Consider the following 25,688-nt stretch of genomic DNA (forward strand, 5'->3'; position numbering starts at 1 on the left):
GCCCACCATCTGCCACTTACTTTCCCTTACTTTTATGCACTACAGACTGCATTGAGCGTGGTATAGGCTTTCACGCGTTTTTGTGCTTTCGCATGACCTGCAGGCGTCTTTGGCAGTGGCACTGCCTCGTCGGACTTTGGTGGTACGACCCGATCCAAACGGTCTAACCTTCGGCTAATCATTTGGAGAGTATTGTTGAACCTCTCCATGTAATCCATCACAGCTAGGTCAAGTTGTGAGCTCGAAGGAATATATGCCATGGTACTCTGCTGGACTGGAGGCACTTCAGGAGAAGTGTCATCCTGTACCTGGGGGATCTCCTCATTGTCGAGACTAGTTTGCTTAGTTTCAAAACCATGAGCCATTTGCTGATGGATATGACTAATCGGTCAGAGATTCCTGATGAAGAGCGGATACTAAATCAGGCCCTCTTTCTAGCGCCAAATTGTTGATGCTTGATTTTGACACTGACGACTCGCACGTGTAAAGTGAGCGGACTTAGAAATTACACGTAATATGGAAATGTGCAACGAAAGAATAAACAAGAGACAATTTTTAAAGTGGTTCAGATGCTCAAAAGCGAATCCTACGTCCACTATATTTGTATTGATAGATGATTACAATCGTGTCGCAGGCAGCGAGCTGAGTTACAATCTAGAGAGAATTTAAATACAAAGAGAGAGAGTCTGCTTTTAGAAAACTAAAAATGCCCGGATCTTGTAAATGAGATAGGGGCCCTCTATTTATAGTTGAGGGATTCAAGGAAATAATTATGAATTTGTAGTCGGGTAGGTGTGGTACAATTTCTACCTTGCTTCCCATTGGCTGACTGTACAAGAGATATTCTTAAATTGTGTAGGGCTTGGGCAGGTAGACCATTCGTAGCCACTCACAAGCCAAGCTTTCACTTGCCACGTTAACGACAGCCTCACTTCTTCCGTCCTTGTGCGACGTGGCAGTGTCTGGACGACACAAAACCTTTCTGAACTCTGATTGACCCTTGCTGTCGTGAGCTTACGTTAGTCCTGATTTTTTAGGCATAACAGATATATATAATTTTTTGTTTGTTTAAAAAGTCGTACGAGTTTGACATTTATATTCCCCAAAAAAAAAAAAAAAAAAAAGTGTGACATATAATAACTTGTTTAAGCAAAATCATGGTCAATGAACCCATTACAATACATTATCTCCTAAATTACAATAAATTATTATCCAAGTATGGGCGAAAAACTTTATATTAATCGTTTCAAATGTTGATTGGTAATTGCCACGTCATGCAGGCTCAGGTCATTACAGTGACTTTATTTAATAAATAATTAGTTATCTTAATGTGATTTGAAAAAGTCACTTTGGATTGGCAACATTCAAAGCATGAGGATAAGCATTGTGACGCGGGAGGGTTGACACCTTGGACTTCCATTAGAGAAATTCAGATCCATGTGATTTGTGTTCTTGAAGTAGATTTAATTGAATAAATTATAAGATTTAACTCTTAATTGGTTGTGATTATGTTCCCTAGTATTCTTGTTTTTTAATTAAATCTTTTTTGTCGCTTAAGATCTATAAAGTAATTATAGAGTATAGTATTTTTGGTATGGGTTTAGTTGATAATATAATGTAGGCATCAATTGGCTTTGTCGGTTGGAAAAATGTGATGTTTGTTCTTTTTAATTTTCAATTAATAAACATTGTAAATGGGTCTAGATACTTAGGTCTAGATTCTTCCTTCAAGTCTAATTTTGCTATCTTAGGTACCTTTGTATGGTTAAAAAATCAAAAAGCAACCGACATTAAGCGTGATAAGAATAATGAGCTTTTTCATAATTTATGTATAAAGGAAAAATTAATGTGAACAATTGAAATTGAAAGTAGCGTATAAATATTATTACTTCAAAGTTAAAAAACAAACAAACTCACCTTAATATTAAGTTACATCTAGAAACTTTAGATATAGCTTTTAAATTAGTGTTATTATAGTCTTCCATAAATATACCCCTTCCATGAAGACTCCTCTTATCATAACACAAGATAGAAAATAAAAGTGANTTCCTCCCAACCAAACATTTCAATATAACACATCCATCAATTTAATCTATCTCACCAAACATATTTTTAATAAGATTTCTCGTAATCTTCAAGGTAATCTATCTTTCCATTAACATAACATTCCCAATAATACAATATTCCCTGAACCAAATGCACCCTTATATTTTAATCTAATCCCTGTACTACTTACTGATTCGATTTGATGGAGATAAGGATTGTCTTCATTCTTAAAATGATTAAAATAAGGGTAATGCTAGAGGTACAAAGAAATTTATAAAGATTTTTTTGTACAAAATGATGTGACAAGGAGATGAATGGAAGAGTGAATATGATGACTTTGACTTTTTTCATTTACTTTTCCATTCATCTCTTGCCACATCACTTTGTACGATAAATCTTTGTAAATTTTTTTGTACCTCTAGCATTACTGTAAAAATAAGAAGAGTAATGTTACACCTATAACCTTTCTCACAAATTTTCTCTCACAATCCCGACATGGCACCTCACAATTGATCAGTCACAATTTATCAAGTGGGATTCGTTATGAGTTGATTAATTACGAGCTACTATGTTGGGGTTGTGAGAATAAGTTGTAGGTGTAGCATTTTTCAAATAAAAATTGGGAAAGGGATCGGTAAAGCTAGCTCCTCCCTTTATGTTTTGCTTTTTTCTCTTATTGGAATTCGGACATGTTCACATGGATTGTTGGGTAGATGTTTCTCCATATTATATTGAATTATTGAGTCATTTGGGTTTAATTATCTGAAATTATGTAATAGGACTAATTAATGCAAGTAATTGCTAATTAGTTGACTCGAGCCAAATTCAGTTTGCCTTTATCAAGTCTTCCCCTCTTTTATCAACTTTCCAGTATAAAGAGACGAGACTTTGAACCAAGTAATAATAGATAGGCAAAAAGCAAAAGGAAATAACTAATTTTTAATTTTTAATTTTTTCTCTTTTTCCAAATATATCGTCCATATATTAAAATCAAACAATAAAACAAGAATTCAATCGGATAGCCTCAGAAAATGAAGGTAAGTATAAAAGGAAAATAGTAGTTATCCTCAATTATTAGGATTCATTCATAACAGTTTAATTATGTATGATACTTATCCGATATATTGATATTTTGGAAATACTTATGGAAATGCAGTAACATTAATCCATGTGTAAAGTGTATCATATTATGCATAAACATAGAGTTTGCAAAAAGCTCGAGCCCAAGGATCAGTCCTTGTAGGACCGGTCCCAGGCCTTGGGGTTGGGTGACCAAGCCCAGGTCGGTCCCTCCTCCAAGGCCCAAGCCTGGGACCGGTCCCAAACCTGGGTCCGGTTAATTTTATAATACCCCTTACAAAATAACCAAAACCTCCTAACAAATAACTAAAACCCCCTTATAATATTGAAATAAATAATAAATTTAGGGGTTAAAAGAATTAAAACCATTATAAATTTATAACCATTCATCTATATTTATTTACTAATTAATTAAAAATTTACAAATCACCCCTTGATAAATTAAAAAAACCCCCTTACATAATTATTATTACCCCAATATATAAACAATTAGGGGGCTAAATGGATATTTACCAAGCGCACATAGGACTGGTACCGGTTCTTGAGAGCCTAGGCCTGGGACCACTCGGGCCGAACTTTGCCCAAACAGGTGACTACATATAAGTTGCACCACATCCAGCCAAAAAAAGGGTCCATCCGTACCCGCAAGGTCTGGGTTTTACACTTCATTACCCATTTAGAATTCTAACCCATTTTACTTGTAGTTGTTTTGACTCGGCTTGTACCACTCGACTCACCGGTTTCCACCTGGCCCACTCGTTTGCCAAGTCTGACGAAGACCAAATCAGTCACAAATAAATTAAGACAATAAGACATAGAATAATGAATAATACTAAGAGAAAACGACATATTCCCGCCTGAGATTTAGCTGAATCCCAAGTTGATACACCTGGTTGCATTTATTCTAGATTCCCACCCTTAAAATAATAGTGTTTCCTTTATTTTAACAGATTCTCAACTTTTCACTATAGCGCGATGTATGTTAGCACGCTAAAGTACATCTTCTTTGTTAGAAGATGGGCTCATGTTAGCAAAAAATGGCTCACATTAACTACATCCAAGGCGACAGTTTTTGGCTTTTTTGGCCAATTCCCAAGTCCAAAATCACTTCCGAGACCGCCGTTGGACTCCCCACAATCTCCTCTACAAAACTCATACCATCACTTGCTGACCTCACTTATCATCTTTTCTGACCACCTCCAATAGTCATTAACAGTGCTAGTTTAAGGGTGGGAATCTGTAATAAATGCAACCAAGGGTATCAACTTAGGATTTTGCTAAACCTTAGGGTAGAAATAAATAATATATCTTTTTTTTTAATAAACTACTCCACAATTATTATTTTTTTACAAACCAAACAAGTAAACTCAATCAAAATTTTATTAAAAAAAACCTTAGGTTTTCTAATAATCCTTATATTGGCGGGTTTGGTATCCAGGTGATCCATGTGGAGAAAACCTTCAAAATTAAAACTTAACATCGTGCAATGGAACTCCAAGGTATTGAACTGTAAGACGATTGCAACAAAAAAGAAACAGGCTAGAGAAGGCTAATTATTCAATATCAATTGAACTTGAAGCAAATCTCATAAAATACATTATAAAAAAGGGTTGGAAAAACATATTTCCGGTTTTCCTTTTACGATTCCAACGACAAGCGTTCACCAAGCCGAGTTACCAATTTCCCTATTCACTAAAAACCTTAGAAATTGAGATGATGGTCGATGAACAATTGAAGGCTGAGATATTGGGGTTTTAAAGAGGAAGGGTCAGTGGTGCAATTATGGCAATGAAGGTGATTTCCAGTGAGTGAATAGACCAAAAATAAAAAAAAAATCAACGATGGCAACGACCGCCTTTTACCAGTGATTAGCAAGGCCAAGGGGGTGGGGTGAGATAGGTTTTGGTCAGGAGGCTGAGGGGAGTAATTTCGTGGTGATAGGGAGGGTTGTCGATGTCAGTGGTGGTGAGATCTGGTATAAATCGAATCGATTACGGCCAGATCTTGGGTAGATTTTCTGGGGAATAGCTCAAGGGATTGAGATTGCATTTGGTGTGTTGCCGTCGCCAACTAGTCGATAAGTCATTTGTATTTAGGGTATGTTTGCTAAATTTCAAACTGTATGAATTTAACTATAATTTGTATGGTTGTATTTGCTAAATTTTAAACTTTTGGACACCGGGTTTGACCGAATGGTCAAACCGATCAACCCGAGACCTAGCAACTTTGTCGAGTTTCATCTTGGGTCGGTATTAAAACATTGGTGACTGGTGATTTAGGGGCGATTGTGGGCGGGGGTGATATGGGTTTCCATGTGTGGGTTAAAGAGAAGTGTTTGGTGGTGTAGCTAGTGTCCAACGACGTCGAAAAATTAGTCAAAATGGCGTGAGAGGCAATCATGCGATTGTTGGAAATGGCACAAGATAGTCCAAAAAATTTGATCAGGCTAGAAAAAGGTGGAACAATGTTAAAGGTTAACCAGCAACACAAAGGAGACTAAGCAATCGTCAAAAGACACTACAACGGCCAACGGAGGCATCGACAGTGGTGGGGATTTGGGTGGCTTGGGAATTTTTTCAAACAAGTGGAGTGCCAACAACTTCAAAGCTTCAAACTCCCACACCGAATTCAAACAATCCTAGAAAATCAACACAAAACCAATCAGTGACAAGCACAAATGACCTCCAATCAAACACACATTCTGTTCCTTTCAAAAAACTTCAAAAAACAACTCTAATGAAACCCAATTTCACCAAAATCGCAAAACCCTATGGAGGGTTCAATCGGCTACGACAAACAACTAGGGTCAGGGCTATTGGGAGCTTTAGAGGTAGGAGTCCGCTGAGTTGATCGGTGGTCTTAAGAAGGATTTTCGATGTGGAAGCAATTGGAAAAGGGTAAGAATCGGGAACAACCATATAGGTGGCTAACGAATGGAGGGGTTAAACAACGAGAGTGGGAGGGTTTTTGGTGAGCAAGTGTACGCCCACATGAGGTACGTTATTATTGTTTCCTCTTCCGCTCTTATTTGAAATTGTTTGGTAGTAATGTTTGATTGAATGTTGTGTGAATGTTTGCCCGAAATGGTTGAAAATAGAGAAGTTTAGGGTACCAAGCTTCGCTGGGGAGAAGAAGAATCTTCGCAGCGGCGAAGATGTGTTGAAACCACCAAAAATCTCTGGACGGTTTCGCCGCGGCGACAGAGTTTCTTCGCCGCGGCGACAGGCGATAAAATGTTGGTATAGTTTTAGATATTTTCTTCCCTAAAGGCAATTTGACCATCTACCCTAATAGCAGGAAAAGTGGGGGGAGTTAATTGTAGGATTTTTCATGGAGAATATGTTGATGTGGGGGTGAGTTTGTAATGAATCAAAGGATATGGATGGAATTTTCAAAAAAGAGTAAGGGCAAAATGGGAATGATTGTGTATATATTCATTAAAAGGAATTAGAATCAGAAAACCCCTCATTCTTCTTCTCCAAAAAACGCAACTCTCCATCTTTACTCCTCTCAAATCTTTCTCTTGATCAAGGAATTCCAGGGATTTTTGAAGTGATTGGGTAGAAAAGCAACCAAGGCTTCCTAAGGTAAGGATTTCTACTAAGTTGTGTGATTTGTGAGTTTTAGTATATATTGGAGTTTGAGGGTTTTATTCTTTTGGTAAGAGTAGAGGAAAAGTCAAGCAAAACAAGTGAAAGGAAGAACTTGTGAAGTCTCTTCATAACAAGGTAAGTAAACCCAACCCAAGTTGAGATTTATAAATTCTCTGATTGGGTGTTGAAAGAAATGATGTATGTATGTGATGTGCATGTAATATGCCAGTTGTGAAGGCTTAAATAGAGATTTCTATGCTTTGTGAATGTTTACACTGGGAAATATGAGAAATGAGTTGTGGGTTGGCAAGGTAGTTTGAGATGGAATTGAAGGGGGTGTTATGGAACTTTTGGAAGTGTTTGTGTTGACAGGTTTTAGGCTTGTGAAGGGGTTTTTCCCATTTGGATGGTTAGGAAAAGTTTAGAATCATGGCTATAAGAGAGTTTTATAGTGCACATGAGTTGTTTGATGAAATGCCTAATAGAGGTTTGAGTGTGAGTAGTGAACCTTAATTCTTGCAACATTGCATGTTGGCATTTATAAGTGCATTAGTGGAGAGAAACCATCCATAGGCACTAATGGTGCATTGAAAAGTGACCTAGAGAAGGGTAGGAAACTTGTGTATGCAATTACCCTATGAGTAGAGAGCTTGGTGGATGCAATTACCTAATGGTAGAGAGCATTGAAAAATGCTACAAAGAATGAATTAGAAGAGTAGTTAGTTGGGATGATGCTTGGTGACATCACCCGACCGTTATGGAATCGGATTGATGCTTGTGATCATCATACGAAATAGCCTTAGAGATGGGTCGATGCTTTGTGATCGTCACCCAATGAGTAATGGAAATGGGTAGATGCTTTGTGACCACTACCCGGTTAGTTGTTAGAAAAGTGGGTTGATGCTTTGTGACCATCATCCAACATTTAGTAGAAACGGGTTGATGCTTTGTGATCATCACCCGATAGTGACTAGAGACGGGTTAATGCTTGGTGGTCGTTACCCAAAAGTCATGAGAAACGGGTTGGTGCTAAGTGGTCTCCACCCGATAGTTAGAAAGACCGAGTAGGAGCTTTGTGATCCCCATTCGGTAGTCACTAAGAACGGGTTGGTACTATGTGAATTCCACCCGATAGTTATGGAGAGTGAGATGGTGCTGTGTGAACGCCATCCGGCCGTACCTCCGGTAAGATGAGGCCATGGTATTAGTAGAAACAGAAACAGAATTAGAAAAAGGAAAGAATTAAGAGTTTCACACGGGGACAGACAGTTAGAGAGTTTTACTTACTGAGCATTAATTGTGCTCACCCCGTTATTTTCCTTTGTGGATGCAGGTTCTAGGTGTTGATGCGGTCGGAGGGGCGTCGGCAAGCGAGGAGCAATAGCTACACTGTTCCCCTGTTTTGTCTTTTAAAATACATTTTGTAAACAGTACTCCCTGTGTATAAAAGACATATGAGTTGTAATGAAAAAGAAAACTTTGGGCCCAATTTTCTATTGTTATCATGCATGCATTGTACTAGTTTTCAGTAGATGTTACAGCAAGTGATGGGGAGTATTTTGGTGGTGGTGGGAGGGCTTAACGACGTTAAATTCAGGTTAAAATGGCCTGAAAATGGCGGCCGCACGATGGGGCAAGAAAAGAAGAAGAAGAGTAAAGGGTATTTCGTTTTCACAATTAATATCACTCTATTTAACAGAAATTATTAGCGGAATATAACATTTTGGTAGTAAAACTTTTTTAATAGAAAAGTGTCATTAGGCCATTATTTGGGTGGGAAAAAGTCGTTTGCTCTATTTTATTTCGTTTAAGGGTAAGAAAGTAATTTTAAAAGTTTGAATCACTATCTTTTAAAAATAAAATAAATTATTATTAAAAATAAAAATTAAAAAACTAGCAAAATTTTTGAAAAAAAAAAGGGACTCATTCTTCAACCTTTTGTTCGATCTTAAATGTTTATGACCATGCTCAGTGGAACATCTAGGCTCATGTTTAACCCAGTTTTGAGCTCAGTTAACTGATTAATTATTTATTTAACGCTTTTAAATTAAGGGTACTTAACGAAAATTAGCATATTGCTTTTCACATTATTAAATTTAAATATTAATATTGGATCATTAAATGGAAATTTAACATAATGTTATAAACAGTTTTGTAGTTAAATATATCATTTCTTTTGCTAATTGAATTCATTTTCGCATAATTTATACTCAGCTCCTTAGAACTTTGAAAGATTGACCACCTTTACGTTCAGAATCTCCAAGGTTATTAATGAAGATAAAATTGAGGCTTAACAAAGTTTTTACAAAGATGATCATTCTCTTAATAAGGTCTATTCTCTATTTGTTGTAACAGACCAATCCCACGAAAAATAATTAATGGCTAGAAAAATAGGGAAAAATAATAACACACATGGATGATGGAACACACGACAATTTATGTGGTTCGGCTTTTTAACTTATGTCTACCAACGAAGATAAAAGAAGAATTTCATTAACAAAATGGAGTATACAAAGTTTGGTAGAACTCTTAATCTCAAAACTCAAATACACCCAATGTCTCTCACACTCACACACTCTAATATCTCTCTCTAACTCAAGCTTTTTGTCTTTAGTGTTTGTATTGCTTGAGAATGTGTGTGATGATCTTGCCCTCAAAATACACCCATATACATAGTGAAGTGAAACCATTTCATGTCAAAGTTTACGGGAGAAAATAAGGGATTTGCAAAGACCTTGTGGCCGCCATGTTAGCTTGAGAGTAGACTTTATTTGAGAGACATGAAGTTAAATTTTTGCTTCCAATTCAGTGGCATTAAATGTCTCCATAGAAGTCAATTTGAAGTCTTTGAACATGTGTAAATGTGGAAAAAAATGTCAAAAACATGTGAACACAACTTTGCACTATTTAAGCCACCTTTTTTATACTATTGATTTTAAAGTAAAGTTTTGCCAATTTTCTTCCTCCATCGTTTCTTCCGTGGGTCTCAATTTATCAGGCAGACCTTGAACTGATACCAAGCTATTTTCAGACTTCAATCTTACCAGCCTCCGAGTTCGAGCTATTTGACGCTGTCTAAAATTTTTTTTTTATCAATTAATGTTGCTAATTTAATTGCATTGTTAACTGTAGTGTAACAAATAGAACGGAAATGTGATTAAATCTTCCCTATTGACAACAATTTTGTACCCGAAAAAGGGTTTACAGAATAAGTCGATCGATTAAAAACATCAGAAAGCTCAATACATTCATTATAATATGGGAAAAAAATTGGAAAAAGAACATGTAGATGTACTTTTTAAACTGTATGTCTTTCTGACAATTCATGACAGCATGTATACACAACCCGAAAAATGGTTTTGGGCTACGTGGAAGAGTCATTGTTTTAAACCACCTAACGCGTTCTGAAGTAAAATCGACACAGAAAAGTGTCAGGAACCGTGTCGCATAAGGCCAGTCGTTTTACAAGAAAAGCGACTCAAGACAACGGTGTCGTTTACCGAATAGAAAGATACAACACTATTGTGTCGTATCTTCAGCGCTGCGCAGGAACAGCGCATTCCAAGATTAATGACGGTAATTCGTGTCTGCTTTAGTTTCGTGACCGTAATTCGATATTCTGTGCAATTTGATAGAAATACGAATAGATAAAAAAATAAAAAATAAAAAATAAAAAGGTTATATGTTTGGATTAAAATGTATATAAGAAAATTAAAGAACTCGTACCTTTATTGTGGATCTAACACAGATATGATTAAGTTATTTATTGGACAATTCTCTGCCTTAATTTCCTTGGAATTGTCTTGATCAACAGGTATTCTTTCAGTGGAAAATGCTGGTTGCTTTGGCCTTGATAATTTCACATCACTTCCTAACATACGTATAGTCAAAGCGATTCATCACAGTCAATTCAGGCGGTGCAGATATTCGAGTCAAAGCTATCCATGAAATTGAATCCTGTAAGGATTTAGGATTTTGAATAGACCATACCCAGCCTCAAAATTGTGAAGTTATGAAAGATTCACCTCACAAGTTTGGAGTTTCATACCTAAAAGGTTAATCTATTATTTTGAGTAATTTTCCTATTTATAAGCCCAAGATCTCCTCAATATATATCCGATATGGGATTTGTTTCATTCTCTCCCACCAAATCTTGTAATGCTCTCGTCACAGATGGGGCCCTCTTGCCTACCCATCCACCTCACTCTCGTGTGGACCTCACAATCACACGTAAACACCTCTACATGGATGCTTGGCGAGACATCAAAAGACGAACCGATTATATTCTAATATCACTTGTCACAGGCTAGGAGTCTCACACCCAAAAGACTAACCTGTTAGGTGAAGGGACCCCCACCATTTATAAGTCCAGGATGTCCCCAATACACATCCAATGTGGGATTTGTTATACTGTGCTAAGAATATCAGAGGACTTCAATAACTATCTCTGAGCTACTTATATATGTTTGATTAAAAAATGTTTTAATCAATGTTCTAATTGTGAGTGTCAAATAATTCAATAAATAGAATTGAAATGTGATTGAATCTGAGCTTTTTGGATTATAATGTTGTACCGAGAAAAAGGTTCACAAGATAAGTTGAATGAGAAACTGTTGAAAATTAAACTTGACTTTATTGCAGAACTTTAATTTTCGACTAGAATTTGAAGGGTCTACAATTATCTAAATTCAACGTATAACATATCAAATTAAATCTATGTGTTATGCAACAGAAACATAAGTTCTAGATCCTAGCTATTGAATATAATAATAACAAGTTGTAAAGCATAAATAAATAACAAAAATTAAATGCAAAAAGAAAGAATACTAGGAATTAACGAGGTTCGGTATTGAAACCTATGTCCTCGGGCCTTGCAAAAGAAAACTCCACTATTTCCAAACAATATTACAAACTTTTGGGCAATACAACAAATACCCAAAATAAAGGGGAGATACAACAAATTTGCAAACTAAAGGGTCCTAAAGAAAAGAACCCTAAACAAAAGAAGTATAATGGAATTACAACTTGGGATACAAATAACAATGATTTAGGGCCTTCTATATAGGCTCAAAATTTTCCCACTTTTATTCATTTTCAATGTGGGACAAACTATTTTTGGCTTATTAAATAAGTCCTAAACCTTTTTTCCATTAGCACTTCTACTATGTGATTTTGCTAAATGAGCCTTTTTCCAACAAATCTCCACCTTGGCGAATTAGCAAACTTCAAAGTTTGTTTTTTTTCTGTCAAATTTTGCAACACCTTCAAATGCGCCAAAAGGCATAGTCAGCTCTTAGGATGTTGATCAAGTTCAAACAATAAATGAACTTGACCCTTGTCACTACTGAAGTCAACATGTCTGCAGGATATCTTCTGTGCCAATCTTCTGGAGATCATTTTCCATTTTCAATATAATCCCACACAAAATAAAACAATATCTAGTACATAAAATATTTGTAGAAACCATTTCACAACTTGCAAATGTCCTTTACCAGGATCATGCATATGCCTGCTCACCATACTTACTGCTTGTGAAATATCAGGCTTGTGTACCATGGCCCATCATACATTAATCAAATCGCTTGTTCACTGTCTTGGTGACGCTTCAAATATATAGCGATTTCTCAATGCAAACCCAATTTCTTTCCAGCAATCCTATAATCATTGGCGAGTCTTGTAGATTTCCTCTTCAAACTACCATGTGAAAATGCGATTTTCACATCCAATTGAACTAGTCAAAATCAAACTGTGCCAGCAAGGTTAGCAAATTATAATGGAAGATACTTAACCACAGGAGAAAACACTTCACTGTAATCAAATCCTTCCATTTGAGCGTATCCCTTTACTACAACCTAACCTTGTGCCGAACATCTTCTCTATTAAGAAATCCCTTCTTCTTTGCATACACCCATTTGCACCCAATCGCCTCTTATGTAGGGATCGCATTTCATCATTCATGGCCGGTTTCCATGATCACAATTTGAAATCCTAACTACTTCTTTATAAATAGTAGGAATATCATCACCTACGATTGGAGTTCATAAGCCGATATTAGCGAAACGAGCAGGCTTGCGAATTTTCGTCTTGACCTATTATATGCAATCGATTCCTGTTGCTGAGGAAATTCTTGGGGTAAAATCTCCTTTTCATCTATAGTATCCACATTAGTCACCCAGAATCACTTTCTATCTGTGGACACTATTAGTTAACTGGTGTTTCAAACTCCACCTGTTGCCGAGGATGACACACACATATGTCACAGCTTGAGCATTTCTGAAACTACATCCTCCTGACGACTACAGCTGCTGTTCCAATAATGTACTACCATTATAGTATACAGGTTATTTCTCCTTGTGCCTATTACCACAAGAGCGCCTGAAGAAAACTTTAGAATTCCATCTCGCATATTCACCGTGAAGCCTTTAGAATCCAAGGCTCCCAAGAGATAAGATTTTTAACTTCGATACATACCGAACTTTGTAGCATTCTAGTTGGCCCATCATGATCTTCAACGAATTGAACTTATCCCAATTGTTTTACAAGCATCATCATTGCCCATATAAACGACTTCATCATGGTCTTCAAAATTAAAGAACCAATCCTGGTGAGGACACATTTGATAGGTACTACTGATCCATAATCCACTCATTTGATCCAGGGTGGATGGTAGGCTAACTAGACAGAAAATCAACTCATCTCTTCACGCTCAACAACTCATGCATCAGAAGCAGCTTTGCCCTCTTTCTTTTCAACTTCGACAATCTTTTTTTTAATGCCATTCTCACGACAAAAGGCACATTGATCCCTATTGAGTTTCCTTCGAACGAGATCTTCCTCTTTTCATTCTTACGACTCTGACTCAACCCTCTTGCTACAATTGCTTCTACTTACTCATCTCTATTCTCCTTCTGATCTTTTTCCGAATTTCATGATTAGACAGAGCAGAACAAACTCTTAAAGGATAATTTTTCTTTCCCATGAAGAAGTGTAATACTAGATGTCCAAATCATCCGGAAGAGATCCAATCAATAACATAGCTTTATGTTCATCTTTGAATGTTTGATCCAAATTTAAGAAATCAGCAATTAACTTGTTAAATGGATCAATAGGCTATGATATTCGTACCTGGTTATCACAGAAGACGAAACAATCTTTCATCAAATAGAGCCGATTCTCATTACTTCTTTTCATGTATTTGTTTTCCAACGCCTTCCATAACTTATGGTAGACATCCTTTAGAATGGATATTTGTTCTCTACAAGACATGAGCGCATCATCCCACACGCTTTTACATTCAAACTCACCCAATCTTTCTCATAGATATCTTCTGGTTTTCTCCTCCAGAACTATCTAGATCTATTGATACAAGCTATCCATACTCACTCTGCCACAAGCCAAAATTATTTTGACCATCAAATTTTTCAACATCAATTTTTGCATTTGATACTGGCACGAATGGTGGTGCCGCGAATGGTGATGCCTCAGACAATGATCTCAGACAATGACTCCATTAGTCTTACTCAATTGGCTTGGTAAACAAGTTCCCAATAATCAAGCTCCACAAATTTATATTCAATAGCTAACCAACAAATCAACAATAGCCCTAGGTAGTAGTAAGTGCTGAAATGATAAATACGCACTAGGAAAATTCCAGGAAACAATGGAGGGGTCACAATGGTCACACTTAAAATCCAGTCTCCTTAGACTTTTATCGTCTTGTTGACAGAATTTTCCTGACATGCATATAACCATACAAATAGCTACCTGTCTAAACTAGGCTCTGATACCACTGTTATGCAACAGAAACATAAGTTCTAGACCCTAGCTATTGAATATAATAATAAGTAGTAAAGCATAAATAAATAGCAAAAATTAAATGCAAAAATAAAGAATACTAGGAATTAACGAGGTTCGGTATTGAACCTAATCCTCGGGCGTGCAAAAGAAAACTTCACTATCTCCAAACAATATTACAAACTTTTGGCAATACAATAAATACCCAAAACAAAGGAGAGAACAACAAATTTGTAAACTAAAGGGTCTTAAGAAGAACCCTAAACAAAAGAAGTATAAGGAATTAAAACTTGGGATAAATAACAATGATTTAGGTCCTTTATATAGGCCCCAAAAGTTTCACTTTTCATTCTTTTTCAATGTGGGATAAACTACCTTTTTGGCCTATTACATATAAGTCCCTAAACCTTTTTTCCATTATCACTTCTACCCTATGTGATTTTGCTAAATGAGCCTTTTTTCCAACACCATGCTGTCTAGTTTCTAAAGCTTTACACCACTCATCAATTAGACTTTATTGAGCAAGTTGTGGATAATTTACTACTGACTATTCAGTAGTAACCGAGAAACAGAGAAAACCAAATGTTTGGGTCTTTTGGTGTGTAAAACATCTCCCAGACGTGAATGCATAAGATGTCCTTAAATTAGACTTGAGTTTCTTTTGAGTAGTATAATAACCATCTACTCAAGCTATGTTTGAACAAGGGAAATAAGGTTTGATTTGTGAATTCCTTTTCTATTCCTCTTTCCTTGTGACCTTTGTACCCATCTTGCTTCCAACAAAAAATATATAGAAAGCTCGATAAAACATTATAAATACAGGAACAAAGAGGAAACAATATGTCAATCTATCATGTGTCTTGAAATTGTATGCCTCTTTCTGTGAATTCATAACAGCATGTAGAAGATCCACCAAGTAATATTTCATTATGCGCCTGAGATTCATGATTTGCATCAGAATTATGCCCATAAATTGGTACCCGCAATGGTGCCGAGTTAAATTGTAATTACAAGTTGATTCATGAATTGATAGAAATATGAAACAATAGACTTAAACAAATACTTCAGTATATTAAAGGTGATATATAAGAAAATTAAAGGATTCATACCTTTATCGTGGATCTAACCCAGATATGGTTAAGTTATTTATTGTACAATTCTCTGCCTTAATTTCCTTGAATTGTCTTGATCAACACGGTATCTTCAGTGGAAAATGCTGGTTGCTTTGGCTTTGTTAATTTTACAACATCACTTCCTAACATACAAATGACAGCTGACATAGAGGGCCTGTCCACAGGATTGTGCTCTACACAAAGCAAGGCCACATTAATGCATCTCAAAACTGGGTCTTCAAAACATGAATCACGTAATGTTGGATGCACTAGTTCTAACACTGCACCTTCTCTCCACAATTCCCAGGCCTGGAAAAAAACCATTAAATTTAAACATTGAGATAAACATTTGTTGGTTTTAATGCATAATTAAAATAATGACACTACATTATGACTTACATATCCAACGAGATTGAGCGGCTGATCCAAATAAAAAATGCTGTTACTCCTCCTACCACTTATGATCTCCAACACTAAAACTCCGAAACTGAAGATATCAGATTTCGTAGAGAAGATGCCATCTCTAGCATATTCAGGAGCCATATAACCCCTAGATTTCATTCATGAAATACAGCCAGTTAGTATGTAACCAAATGAATAATTAAGGTGCTCCAAAATTTACATCTTCAAACAGTAAAAATTCTTAACTATATGATATACTCACCGTGTTCCGACGATTCTATTTGTATTTGCATCAGATTCAGTTGTGGCGAAAATCTTTGCCATACCGAAATCAGATATCTTGGGATTCATGTTTTTGTCTAGTAATATATTGCCAGATTTCAAATCTCTATGAATTATTGTTAGTCTTGAGTACTTATGGAGATAGAGCAATCCTTGAGCAATTTCTTCAATGATGTTAAAACATTTGTCCCAATCAAACAGCTCCCTTTTAGAATCTGTTTATGAGAAAAACAGAGTGAACAAACCTATCAGGCATATGAAAAATGAATCAAGGGATTTTTAATGTGATGAAACGTACTTAGAGAAGATTTGCATACCGAAAATATACGAGTCCAAGCTTTTATTTGGCATGTATTCATAGACTAATATTTTCTCTTCCTCTTGAATGCAGAAACCCAAGAGCCGCACCAGAGTCGTGTGTTGTAATTTAGCTACTATTATCAGCTCATTCTTGAACTCCACAAGCCCTTGTCTGGATCTTCCTGAGAGCCTCTTTATTGCTATCTCTTGTCCATCAGGCAATAAACCCTGAAATAACAATCATGAAGTTGATGCTCAATTTTAGACAAGCTTTATTAAGGAAACATTTTTTGTCATTCTCGTCTTCCAAATTTACCTTGTAAACAGGCCCAAAGCCACCCTCTCCAAGTTTGTTTTCAGATGAGAAGCTATTTGTAGCGTCCATGATGGATGAAACACTGTACACTTTTAAGTTGACACCTTTCTTGCCATCGATTTCAAGCTCCTTAGCTTCACTCATTAATTCAAACAGGAACTTTTCTGTTTGGATGGAAATATGAAAAAGTTGAGCTTGATATTCAGTAAACTAATAACAGAAAGAAATATTTCATGCATACGGTTTAGTGTATTACCTTCAAGACGAAGTCTTCTCCATCTTATAAAAAGAAAAAATCCCAAGAAGAATATCACAACTAATGCGGCTGCTGTAGCAACTGAAATCAATATCCACTTCCATATTGACTGCTTCTCTGCCCAATAGAACAAAAATAAATATTTCACTTTATATATATATTGTCTTTATCCTTTGCATTGGCAATTTTATCGCCTATATGATAAACCTTTTTTTGAATGCAATTCTAGTTTAACTCCCTACTTAATGTGTGCAGTCAATACAGAAACCAAGTTCATAATTTTATTTTGTTATGCATGTGATATTCTTGTTTACTCCGTTAGAAAAAAAAAATTAGAAGAATAGAACTGTCAAGGAAATTTGAAAGAAGCTAGAAATTGTGGCATAAAGGTTTATATGGAGGGAAATCTGTGTTATAAAGGTTTATATGGAGAAAATCTGTTGAGTTCCTAGAAATTAGTGTATAAGTGCTTTCAGATGCGTCTAATGGATCATATTAATACAAGACATAAGTGCCTTTTATGTAACAATTTAAAGAAAATCTGCAGGTCTCTTAGCAGAAGGATGCATGTTCTGTTTGTGAGCATTTTAATGGCAATTTCACTTGTGTAATACCTGCATCTATTCTTCATCAAACCAATAATAATTTGGGGCAACATAATTACCATAACAACCATGTCCCATAAGAACTATAATAATAATATCAATTATAATATGGTCTAAATGAAGCAGAGTAGAGAGATATACCTGAAGGGGCTGGAATGATGATGTAAAATGCTTCATCAGGATTAGGGATAGTTAGATTGCTTCCTCCATTCTTCATTTCCTTCAAAGGTCCAGAGAGAAACGTGCAGCCTGTCCCATCAGGATTAGGGCCTTTTTCTTGAACTCCAACACAAGTACAATTTTTCCAGCACATGTCCTTGCAGTCACTTAAGCTCAGATTTGTCCTGTTGTCAAATACACGAATAATTTGAGGATCGTTGTTAGAAATCGCCTTTCTTTCCAACTTTTGACCATGCCTGCAAGATAGATCTTCCCATCTCTTACAACCAAAATCTGTGGTGTTTCCGTCGCATAATAAAGACTTAAAAAGATATTTACGAGTCAATGTATCCACCAAGGATCCATCACTCGTCAACCACAAACTTGTAACACTGTTTCCATCCTTCTGATAACATGGAGCAGCTGTGTAGTTAAGGTATTTCTCATCTTGGTCTGAATACTTGCGAAAGAAATAATTTGCTGTTGCTGTGAACGCTTCAATGTTTTCAAATGAAGAGCAAAAAAATGTCCCACTAGTCCAAAAATCCACACCTCGCCGCTTAACAATCAATTCTTCTTCTAAAGGATACCATTCCAGAGTGAAAGCCCCTGGACTCGGTAGAGAATAACTTAGCCATGATGTAAGTGACCAGTTCTGACCAGTCTTGTCGTTGATCCCCAGTTTCATTCCCGGCAAGAGAGAATTCGTCGGAAGATCAAAACTTTGCCACAAGGGCGGTTCGGAATTCGCAGTCCCATCANACGAGATCTTCCTCTTCTCTCATTCTTACGACTCTGACTCAACCCTCTTGCTACAATTGCTTCTACTTACTCATCTCTATTCTCCTTCTGATCTTTTTTCCGAATTTCATGATTAGACAGAGCAGAACAAACTTCTTTAAAGGATAATTTTTCTTTCCCATGAAGAAGTGTAATACTAAGATGATCCAACTCATCCGGAAGAGATCCAATCAATAACATAGCTTTATGTTCATCTTTGAATGTTTGATCCAAATTTAAGAAATCAGCAATTAACTTGTTAAATGTATCAATATGGCTATTGATATTCGTACCTGGTCTCAACAGAAGACGAAACAATCTTTTCATCAAATAGAGCCGATTCTCATTACTTCTTTTCATGTATTTGTTTTCCAACGCCTTCCATAACTTATTGGTAGACATCTCTTTCATGAATGGATATTTTTGTTCTCTACAAAGACATGAGCGAATCATCCCACACGCTTTTACATTCAACCTCACCCAATCTTTCTCATAGATATCTTCTGGTTTTTCCTCCTCCAGAACGATATCTAGATCCTATTGATACAAGCTATCCATTACCTCACTCTGCCACAAGCCAAAATTATTTTGACCATCAAATTTTTCAACATCAATTTTTGCATTTGAATTACTGGCACGAATGGTGGTGCCGCGAATGGTGATGCCTCAGACAATGACTCCTCAGACAATGACTCCATTTATGTCTTACTCAATTGGCTTGGTAAACAAAGTTCCCAATAATCAAGCTCCACAAATTATATATTCAATAGCTAACCAACAAATCAACAATAGCCCTAGGTAGTAGTAAGTGCTGAAATGATTAAATACGCACTAGGAAAATTCCCAGGAAACAATGGAGGGGTCACAAATGGTCACACTTAAAATCCAGTCTCCTTAGACTTTTATCGTCTTGTTGACAGAATTTTCCTAGACATGCATATAACCATACAAATAGCTACTCACTGTCCTAAACTTAGGCTCTGATACCACTTGTTATGCAACAGAAACATAAGTTCTAGACCCTAGCTATTGAATATAATAATAAGTAGTAAAGCATAAATAAATAGCAAAAATTAAATGCAAAAATAAAGAATACTAGGAATTAACGAGGTTCGGTATTGAAACCTATATCCTCGGGCGCTGCAAAAGAAAACTTCACTATCTCCAAACAATATTACAAACTTTTGGGCAATACAATAAATACCCAAAACAAAGGAGAGATACAACAAATCTTGTAAACTAAAGGGTCCTTAAAGAAAGAACCCTAAACAAAAGAAGTATAATGGAATTACAACTTGGGATACAAATAACAATGATTTAGGTCCTTATATATAGGCCCCAAAAGTTTCCCACTTTTCATTCTTTTTCAATGTGGGATAAACTACCTTTTTGGCCTATTACATATAAGTCCCTAAACCTTTTTTCCATTATCACTTCTACCCTATGTGATTTTGCTAAATGAGCCTTTTTTCCAACACCATGGCTGTCTAGTTTAAAGCTTTACACCACTCATCAATTAGACTTTATTGAGCAAGTTGTGGATAATTTACTACTGACTATTCAGTAGTAACCGAGAAACAGAGAAAACCAAATGTTTGGGTCTTTTGGTGTGTAAAACATCTCCCAGACGTGAATGCATAAGATGTCCTTAAATTAGACTTGAGTTTCTTTTGAGTAGTATAATAACCATCTACTCAAGCTAGTTTGAACAAGGGAAATAAGGTTTGATTTGTGAATTCCTTTTCTATTCCTCTTTCCTTGTGACCTTTGTACCCATCTTGCTTCCAACAAAAAATATATAGAAAGCTCGATAAAACATTATAAATACAGGAACAAAGAGGAAACAATATGTCAATCTATCATGTGTCTTGAAATTGTATGCCTCTTTCTGTGAATTCATAACAGCATGTAGAAGATCCACCAAGTAATATTTCATTATGCGCCTGAGATTCATGATTTGCATCAGAATTATGCCCATAAATTGGTACCCGACAATGGTGCGAGTTAAATTGTAATTACAAGTTGATTCATGAATTGGATAGAAATATGAAACAATAGACTTAAACAAATACTTCAGTATATTAAAGGTGATATATAAGAAATTAAAGGATTCATACTTTATCGTGGATCTAACCCAGATATGGTTAAGTTATTTATTGTACATTCTCTGCCTTAATTTCCTTGAATTGTCTTGATCAACAGGTATTCTTTCAGTGGAAAATGCTGGTTGCTTTGGCTTTGTTAATTTTACAACATCACTTCCTAACATACAAATGACAGCTGACATAGAGGGCCTGTCCACAGGATTGTGCTCTACACAAAGCAAGGCCACATTAATGCATCTCAAAACTGGGTCTTCAAAAAAGAATCACGTAATGTGGATGCACTAGTTCTAACACCGCACCTTCTCTCCACATTCCCAGGCCTGGAAAAAAACCATTAAATTTAAACATCGAGATAAACATTTGTTGGTTTTAATGCATAATTAAAATAATGACACTACATTATGACTTACATATCCAACGAGATTGACCGGAGTCCAAATAAAAATGCTGTTACTCCTCCTACCACTTATGATCTCCAACACTAAAACTCCGAAACTGAAGACATCAGATTTCGTAGAGAAGATGCCATCTCTAGCATATTCAGGAGCCATATAACCCCTAGATTTCATTCATGAAATACAGCCGTTAGTATGAACCAATGAATAATTAAGGTGCTCCAAAATTTACATCTTCAAACAGTAAAAATTCTTAACTATATGATATACTCACCGTGTTCCGCGATTCTATTTGTATTTGCATCAGATTCAGTTGTGGCGAAATCTTTGCCATACCGAAATCAGATATCTTGGGATTCATGTTTTTGTCTAGTAATATTTGCCAGATTTCAAATCTCTATGAATTATTGTCAGTCTGAGTATATGGAGATAGAGCAATCCTTGAGCAATTCTCAATGATGTTAAAACATTTGTCCCAATCAAACAGCTCCTTTTAGAATCTGTTTATGAGAAAAACAGAGTGAACAAACCTACAGGCATATGAAAAATGAATCAAGGGATTTTTAATGTGATGAAACGTACTTAGAGAAGATTTGCATCCGAAAATTACGAGTCCAAGCTTTTATTTGGCATGTATTCATAGACTAATATTTTCTCTTCCTTGAAGCGAAACCAAGAGCCGCACCAGAGTCGTGTGTTGAATTTAGCTACTATTATCAGCTCATTCTGAACTCCACAAGCCCTTGTCTGGATCTTCCTGAGAGCCTCTTTATTGCTATCTCTTGTCCATCAGGCAATAAACCCTGAAATAACAATCATGAAGTTGATGCTCAATTTAGACAAGCTTTATTAAGGAAACATTTTTTGTCATTCTCGTCTTCCAAATTACCTTGTGAAACAGGCCCAAAGCCACCTCTCCAAGTTTGTTTTCAGATGAGAAGCTATTTGTAGCGTCCATGATGGATGAAACACTGTACACTTTCAAGTTGACACCTTTCTTGCCATCGATTTCAAGCTCCTTAGCTTCACTCATTAATTCAAACAGGAACTTTTCTGTTGGATGGAAATATGAAAAAGTTGACTTGATATTCAGTAACTACTAACAGAAAGAAAATTTCATGCATACGGTTTAGTTTATTACCTTCAAGACGAAGTCTTCTCCATCTTATAAAAAGAAAAAATCCCAGAAGAAATATCACAACTAATGGGCTGCTGCAGCAACTGAAATCAATATCCACTTCCATATTGACTGTTCTCTGCCCAATAGAACAAAATAAATATTTCACTTTATATTATATTGTCTTTACCTTGCATTGGCAATTTATGCCCATATGATAAACCTTTTTTTGAATGCAATTCTAGTTTAACTCCCTACTAATGTTGCAGTCAATACAGAAACCAAGTTCATAATTTTATTTTGTTATGCATGTGATATTCTTGTTTACTCCGTTAGAAAAAAATTAGAAGAATAGAACTGTCAAGGAAATTTGAAAGAAGCTAGAAATTGTGGCATAAAGGTTATATGGAGGAAATCTGTGTTATAAAGGTTTATATGGAGAAAATCTGTGAGTTCCTAGAAATTAGTGTATAAGTGCTTTCAGATGCGTCTAATGGATCATATTAATACAAGACATAATGCCTTTATGTAACAATTTAAGAAAATCTGCAGGTCTCTTAGCAGAAGGAGCATGTTCTGTTTGTGAGCATTTTAATGGCAATTTCACTGTGTAATACCTGCATCTATTCTTCATCAAACCAATAATAATTTGGGGCAACATAATTACCATAACAACCATGTCCCATAAGAACTATAATAATAATATCAATTATAATATGGTCTAAATGAAGCAGAGAGAGAGATATACCTGAAGGGGCTGGAATGATGATGTAAAATGCTTCATCAGGATTAGGGATAGTTAGATTGCTTCCCATTCTTCATTTCCTTCAAAGGTCCAGAGAGAAACGTGCAGCCTGTCCCCAGGATTAGGGCCTTTTTCTTGAACTCCAACACAAGTACAATTTTTCCAGCACATGTCCTTGCAGTCACTTAAGCTCAGATTGTCCTGTTGTCAATACACGAATAATTTGAGGATCGTTGTTAGAAATCGCCTTTCTTTCAACTTTTGCCATGCCTGCAAGATAGATCTTCCCATCTCTTACAACCAAAATCTGTGGTGTTCCGTCGCATAAGAAAGACACAAAAAGATATTTACGAGTCATGTATCCACCAAGGATCCATCACTCGTCAACACAAACTTGTAACACTGTTTCCATCCACTCGTAACATGGAGTAGCTGTGTAGTTAAGGTATTTCTCATCTTGGTTGAATACTTGCGAAAGAAATAATTTGCTGTTGCTGTGAACGCTTCAATGTTTTCAAATGAAGAGCAAAAAAAATGTCCCACTAGTCCAAAATCCACACCTCGCCGCTTAACAATCAACTTCTTCTAAAGGATACCATTCCAGAGTGAAAGCCCCTGGACTCGGTAGAGAATAACTTAGCCATGATCTAAGTGACCAGTTCTGACCAGTCTTGTCGTTGATCCCCAGTTCATTCCCGGCAAGAGAGAATTCGTCGGAAGATCAAAACTTTGCCACAGGGCGGTTCGGAATTCGCAGGCCCATCAGAGTTTGTTTCTTTCAATACGAAGTTTCCATCACTTGCAAAACAGCAGCTAAATTGGTTCTAGATTGACCTGAAAATAGCTTGATAGAATCCCCACTGTTGTGGTTTATGAGTAGTGAACCAGTTTCATCTATGAGAAGGACCACTGAATCACTGGATAGGCATCTTCGATTGGCTACCCAGATAGATTGACTCTCAATATTATCTCTGACGATACTCCCAAGTACACCCGTTCCCGGAACGTGAGGGACTACGGAAAAAGCTCAAGGTGAATTTCCCGTTTCTTGAAACAAGAGGAACGGAAGAATTGAGCATATCACCTTGCATGAGTGTGTCTGTTGCTGCATCAATAGAAGCCCAAAAGCAAAAGAAAATGAGCAAAAAGATTTTGTAGAAACTGTTAGCCATTGATAAGCTTATGATAGAAGATGGCACATATATTATGTGCTCGTTCTGATTTTGATTTCACGTCTATGTTGACATAATTGTCTTTTATTTTTCACCAGTTGGCCAGATTTGACCTTTCTAAGTTCAAAGTTCATCCCTGACCCCACAATGGAAGCGCGTTCAAGAAATATCAGCAGTTAAGTTACTTATTCATCTTGAAAACCATTCCTCAAATATTCAAAACAGCCGTCCCATAATTATCCGCTTTGACTAATATTAGATGAAATAAATCTTTGTACAAATTTACGCGTTATGAATTGAATAGATTAATTTTATAAAACTTAATAAATGTTAATTAATATAGATGAATGATGTGATAATATAAAAAGTTACTATATATCACTTTATATAAAAGAATTAGTAAACGATATATTCCCACCCGAGCTTTAAAAAAAATCTTAAATTGATACCTTAATTGCATTTATTTTGGATTCTCACTTTTAAAGTAATATTATTAGTTAATGTTGAAAACGGCGAGTGAGGTCGGCAAAGTATGAATTGTGTAGAGGAGGATATGGAAAGTCCAACAGTGGTCTCAGAAATAATTTTGGACTGCAGAATCAACCCGAAAAAGCCAAAAATTGTCGGTTTGGATGCTACTAACATGAGCCGTTTTTTGCTAAAATGAGTCCATCTATTGCCAAAGAAAGCGTCGACGTATTTTTGTGTGCTAACGTGAGTCACACTATCGTGAAAAGTTAGAAATCTATTACAATAAAAGAAATTATGTTACTTTAAAGGTGAGAATCTAGAAAAAAAATGTAATCAATATCAACTTAGGATTTTATCAAACTTAGGGTGAAAATATGTTATTTGCTCTAAAAGAATTGGTATACTTAATTTGTGTATATAGATTCGTTTTCGGCCAAAGTTGTACGAGTTTGTAGTTAGGCTTCACACATCTTTGATAGTTCTGAGTGAAAGACGTTTGCGTGAAACCCAAAGACAAACCAGTACAGATCTAAACCAAAGAAGCCAATTGTGTCAAAGCAAGTCCAACCGAAAATAGGTGAATGTTTTAGAATAGCCGAGGATGCCAGCAATGACTCTAGATCCGAATGGGTAAATTGTGACATCCCACGAACCAAAGCCAATAATGTCTTGGCAGTGAAACGGGTGTTTCCTACAAGAATCCATTTTCAAATTCTTAAAAGCGCATCCAATGTACCCAATCGAATCTTAATTAAGAAGCAGCAGCGGATAATGGTGGTTCTTATATGAGTTAAGAATAGCAGCATTATGGGCAGGAAGGTCGAAGGCTTTTTTTTTTTTTTTTTTTTTTTTAATGATCAAAGGTATTCAGACAAACTTATGTGAATCTTAACTAATCTCTCAGGACCCTGAAACTATCGGCCAGATAAGACTTCCAATGGCTACTCCCATTAGCACC

At 36.1% G+C, this 25,688-nt stretch overlaps 2 protein-coding genes across 2 annotated transcripts; both read right to left on the reverse strand.

Annotated features, from left to right (window-relative positions):
• Nucleotides 1-15,712: 15,712 nt before the first annotated feature.
• LOC116120701 (putative receptor-like protein kinase At4g00960) lies at nucleotides 15,713-23,998 on the reverse strand (the record flags this gene model as incomplete). The annotated part of the gene is made up of 9 exons (XM_031406669.1): nucleotides 23,853-23,998; nucleotides 17,928-18,706; nucleotides 17,182-17,298; nucleotides 16,926-17,089; nucleotides 16,627-16,837; nucleotides 16,290-16,524; nucleotides 16,025-16,175; nucleotides 15,913-15,934; nucleotides 15,713-15,819 (listed from the first exon to the last, which is right to left on the reverse strand). Coding segments are annotated over exons 2-9 (1,713 nt in total), but the record flags the coding sequence as incomplete, so codon positions are not given.
• On the reverse strand, nucleotides 18,774-19,423 carry LOC116120703. The gene is made up of 3 exons (XM_031406671.1): nucleotides 19,358-19,423; nucleotides 19,076-19,262; nucleotides 18,774-19,018 (listed from the first exon to the last, which is right to left on the reverse strand). The coding sequence occupies exons 1-3, from the start codon at nucleotides 19,421-19,423 to the stop codon at nucleotides 18,774-18,776; spliced, it is 498 nt and encodes a 165-aa protein (XP_031262531.1).
• Nucleotides 23,999-25,688: the final 1,690 nt, after the last annotated feature.

Source organism: Pistacia vera, unplaced genomic scaffold (assembly GCF_008641045.1).
Source record: "Pistacia vera cultivar Batoury unplaced genomic scaffold, PisVer_v2 Contig941, whole genome shotgun sequence".
NCBI classification, from domain to species: Eukaryota; Viridiplantae; Streptophyta; class Magnoliopsida; order Sapindales; family Anacardiaceae; genus Pistacia; species Pistacia vera.

Bases quoted from the DNA above. Each gene is read 5' to 3' on its own strand.
- LOC116120703 (XM_031406671.1), bottom strand. From the start codon at position 19,423: ATGGAGTCATTGTCTGAGGAGTCATTGTCTGAGGCATCACCATTCGCG. The intron at 19,263-19,357 runs GTAATTCAAATG...TTGTATCAATAG, and splicing joins CGGCACCACCATTCGTGCCA to GATCTAGATATCGTTCTGGA. The intron at 19,019-19,075 runs GTAATGAGAATC...TGTTGAGACCAG, and splicing joins AAACAAATACATGAAAAGAA to GTACGAATATCAATAGCCAT.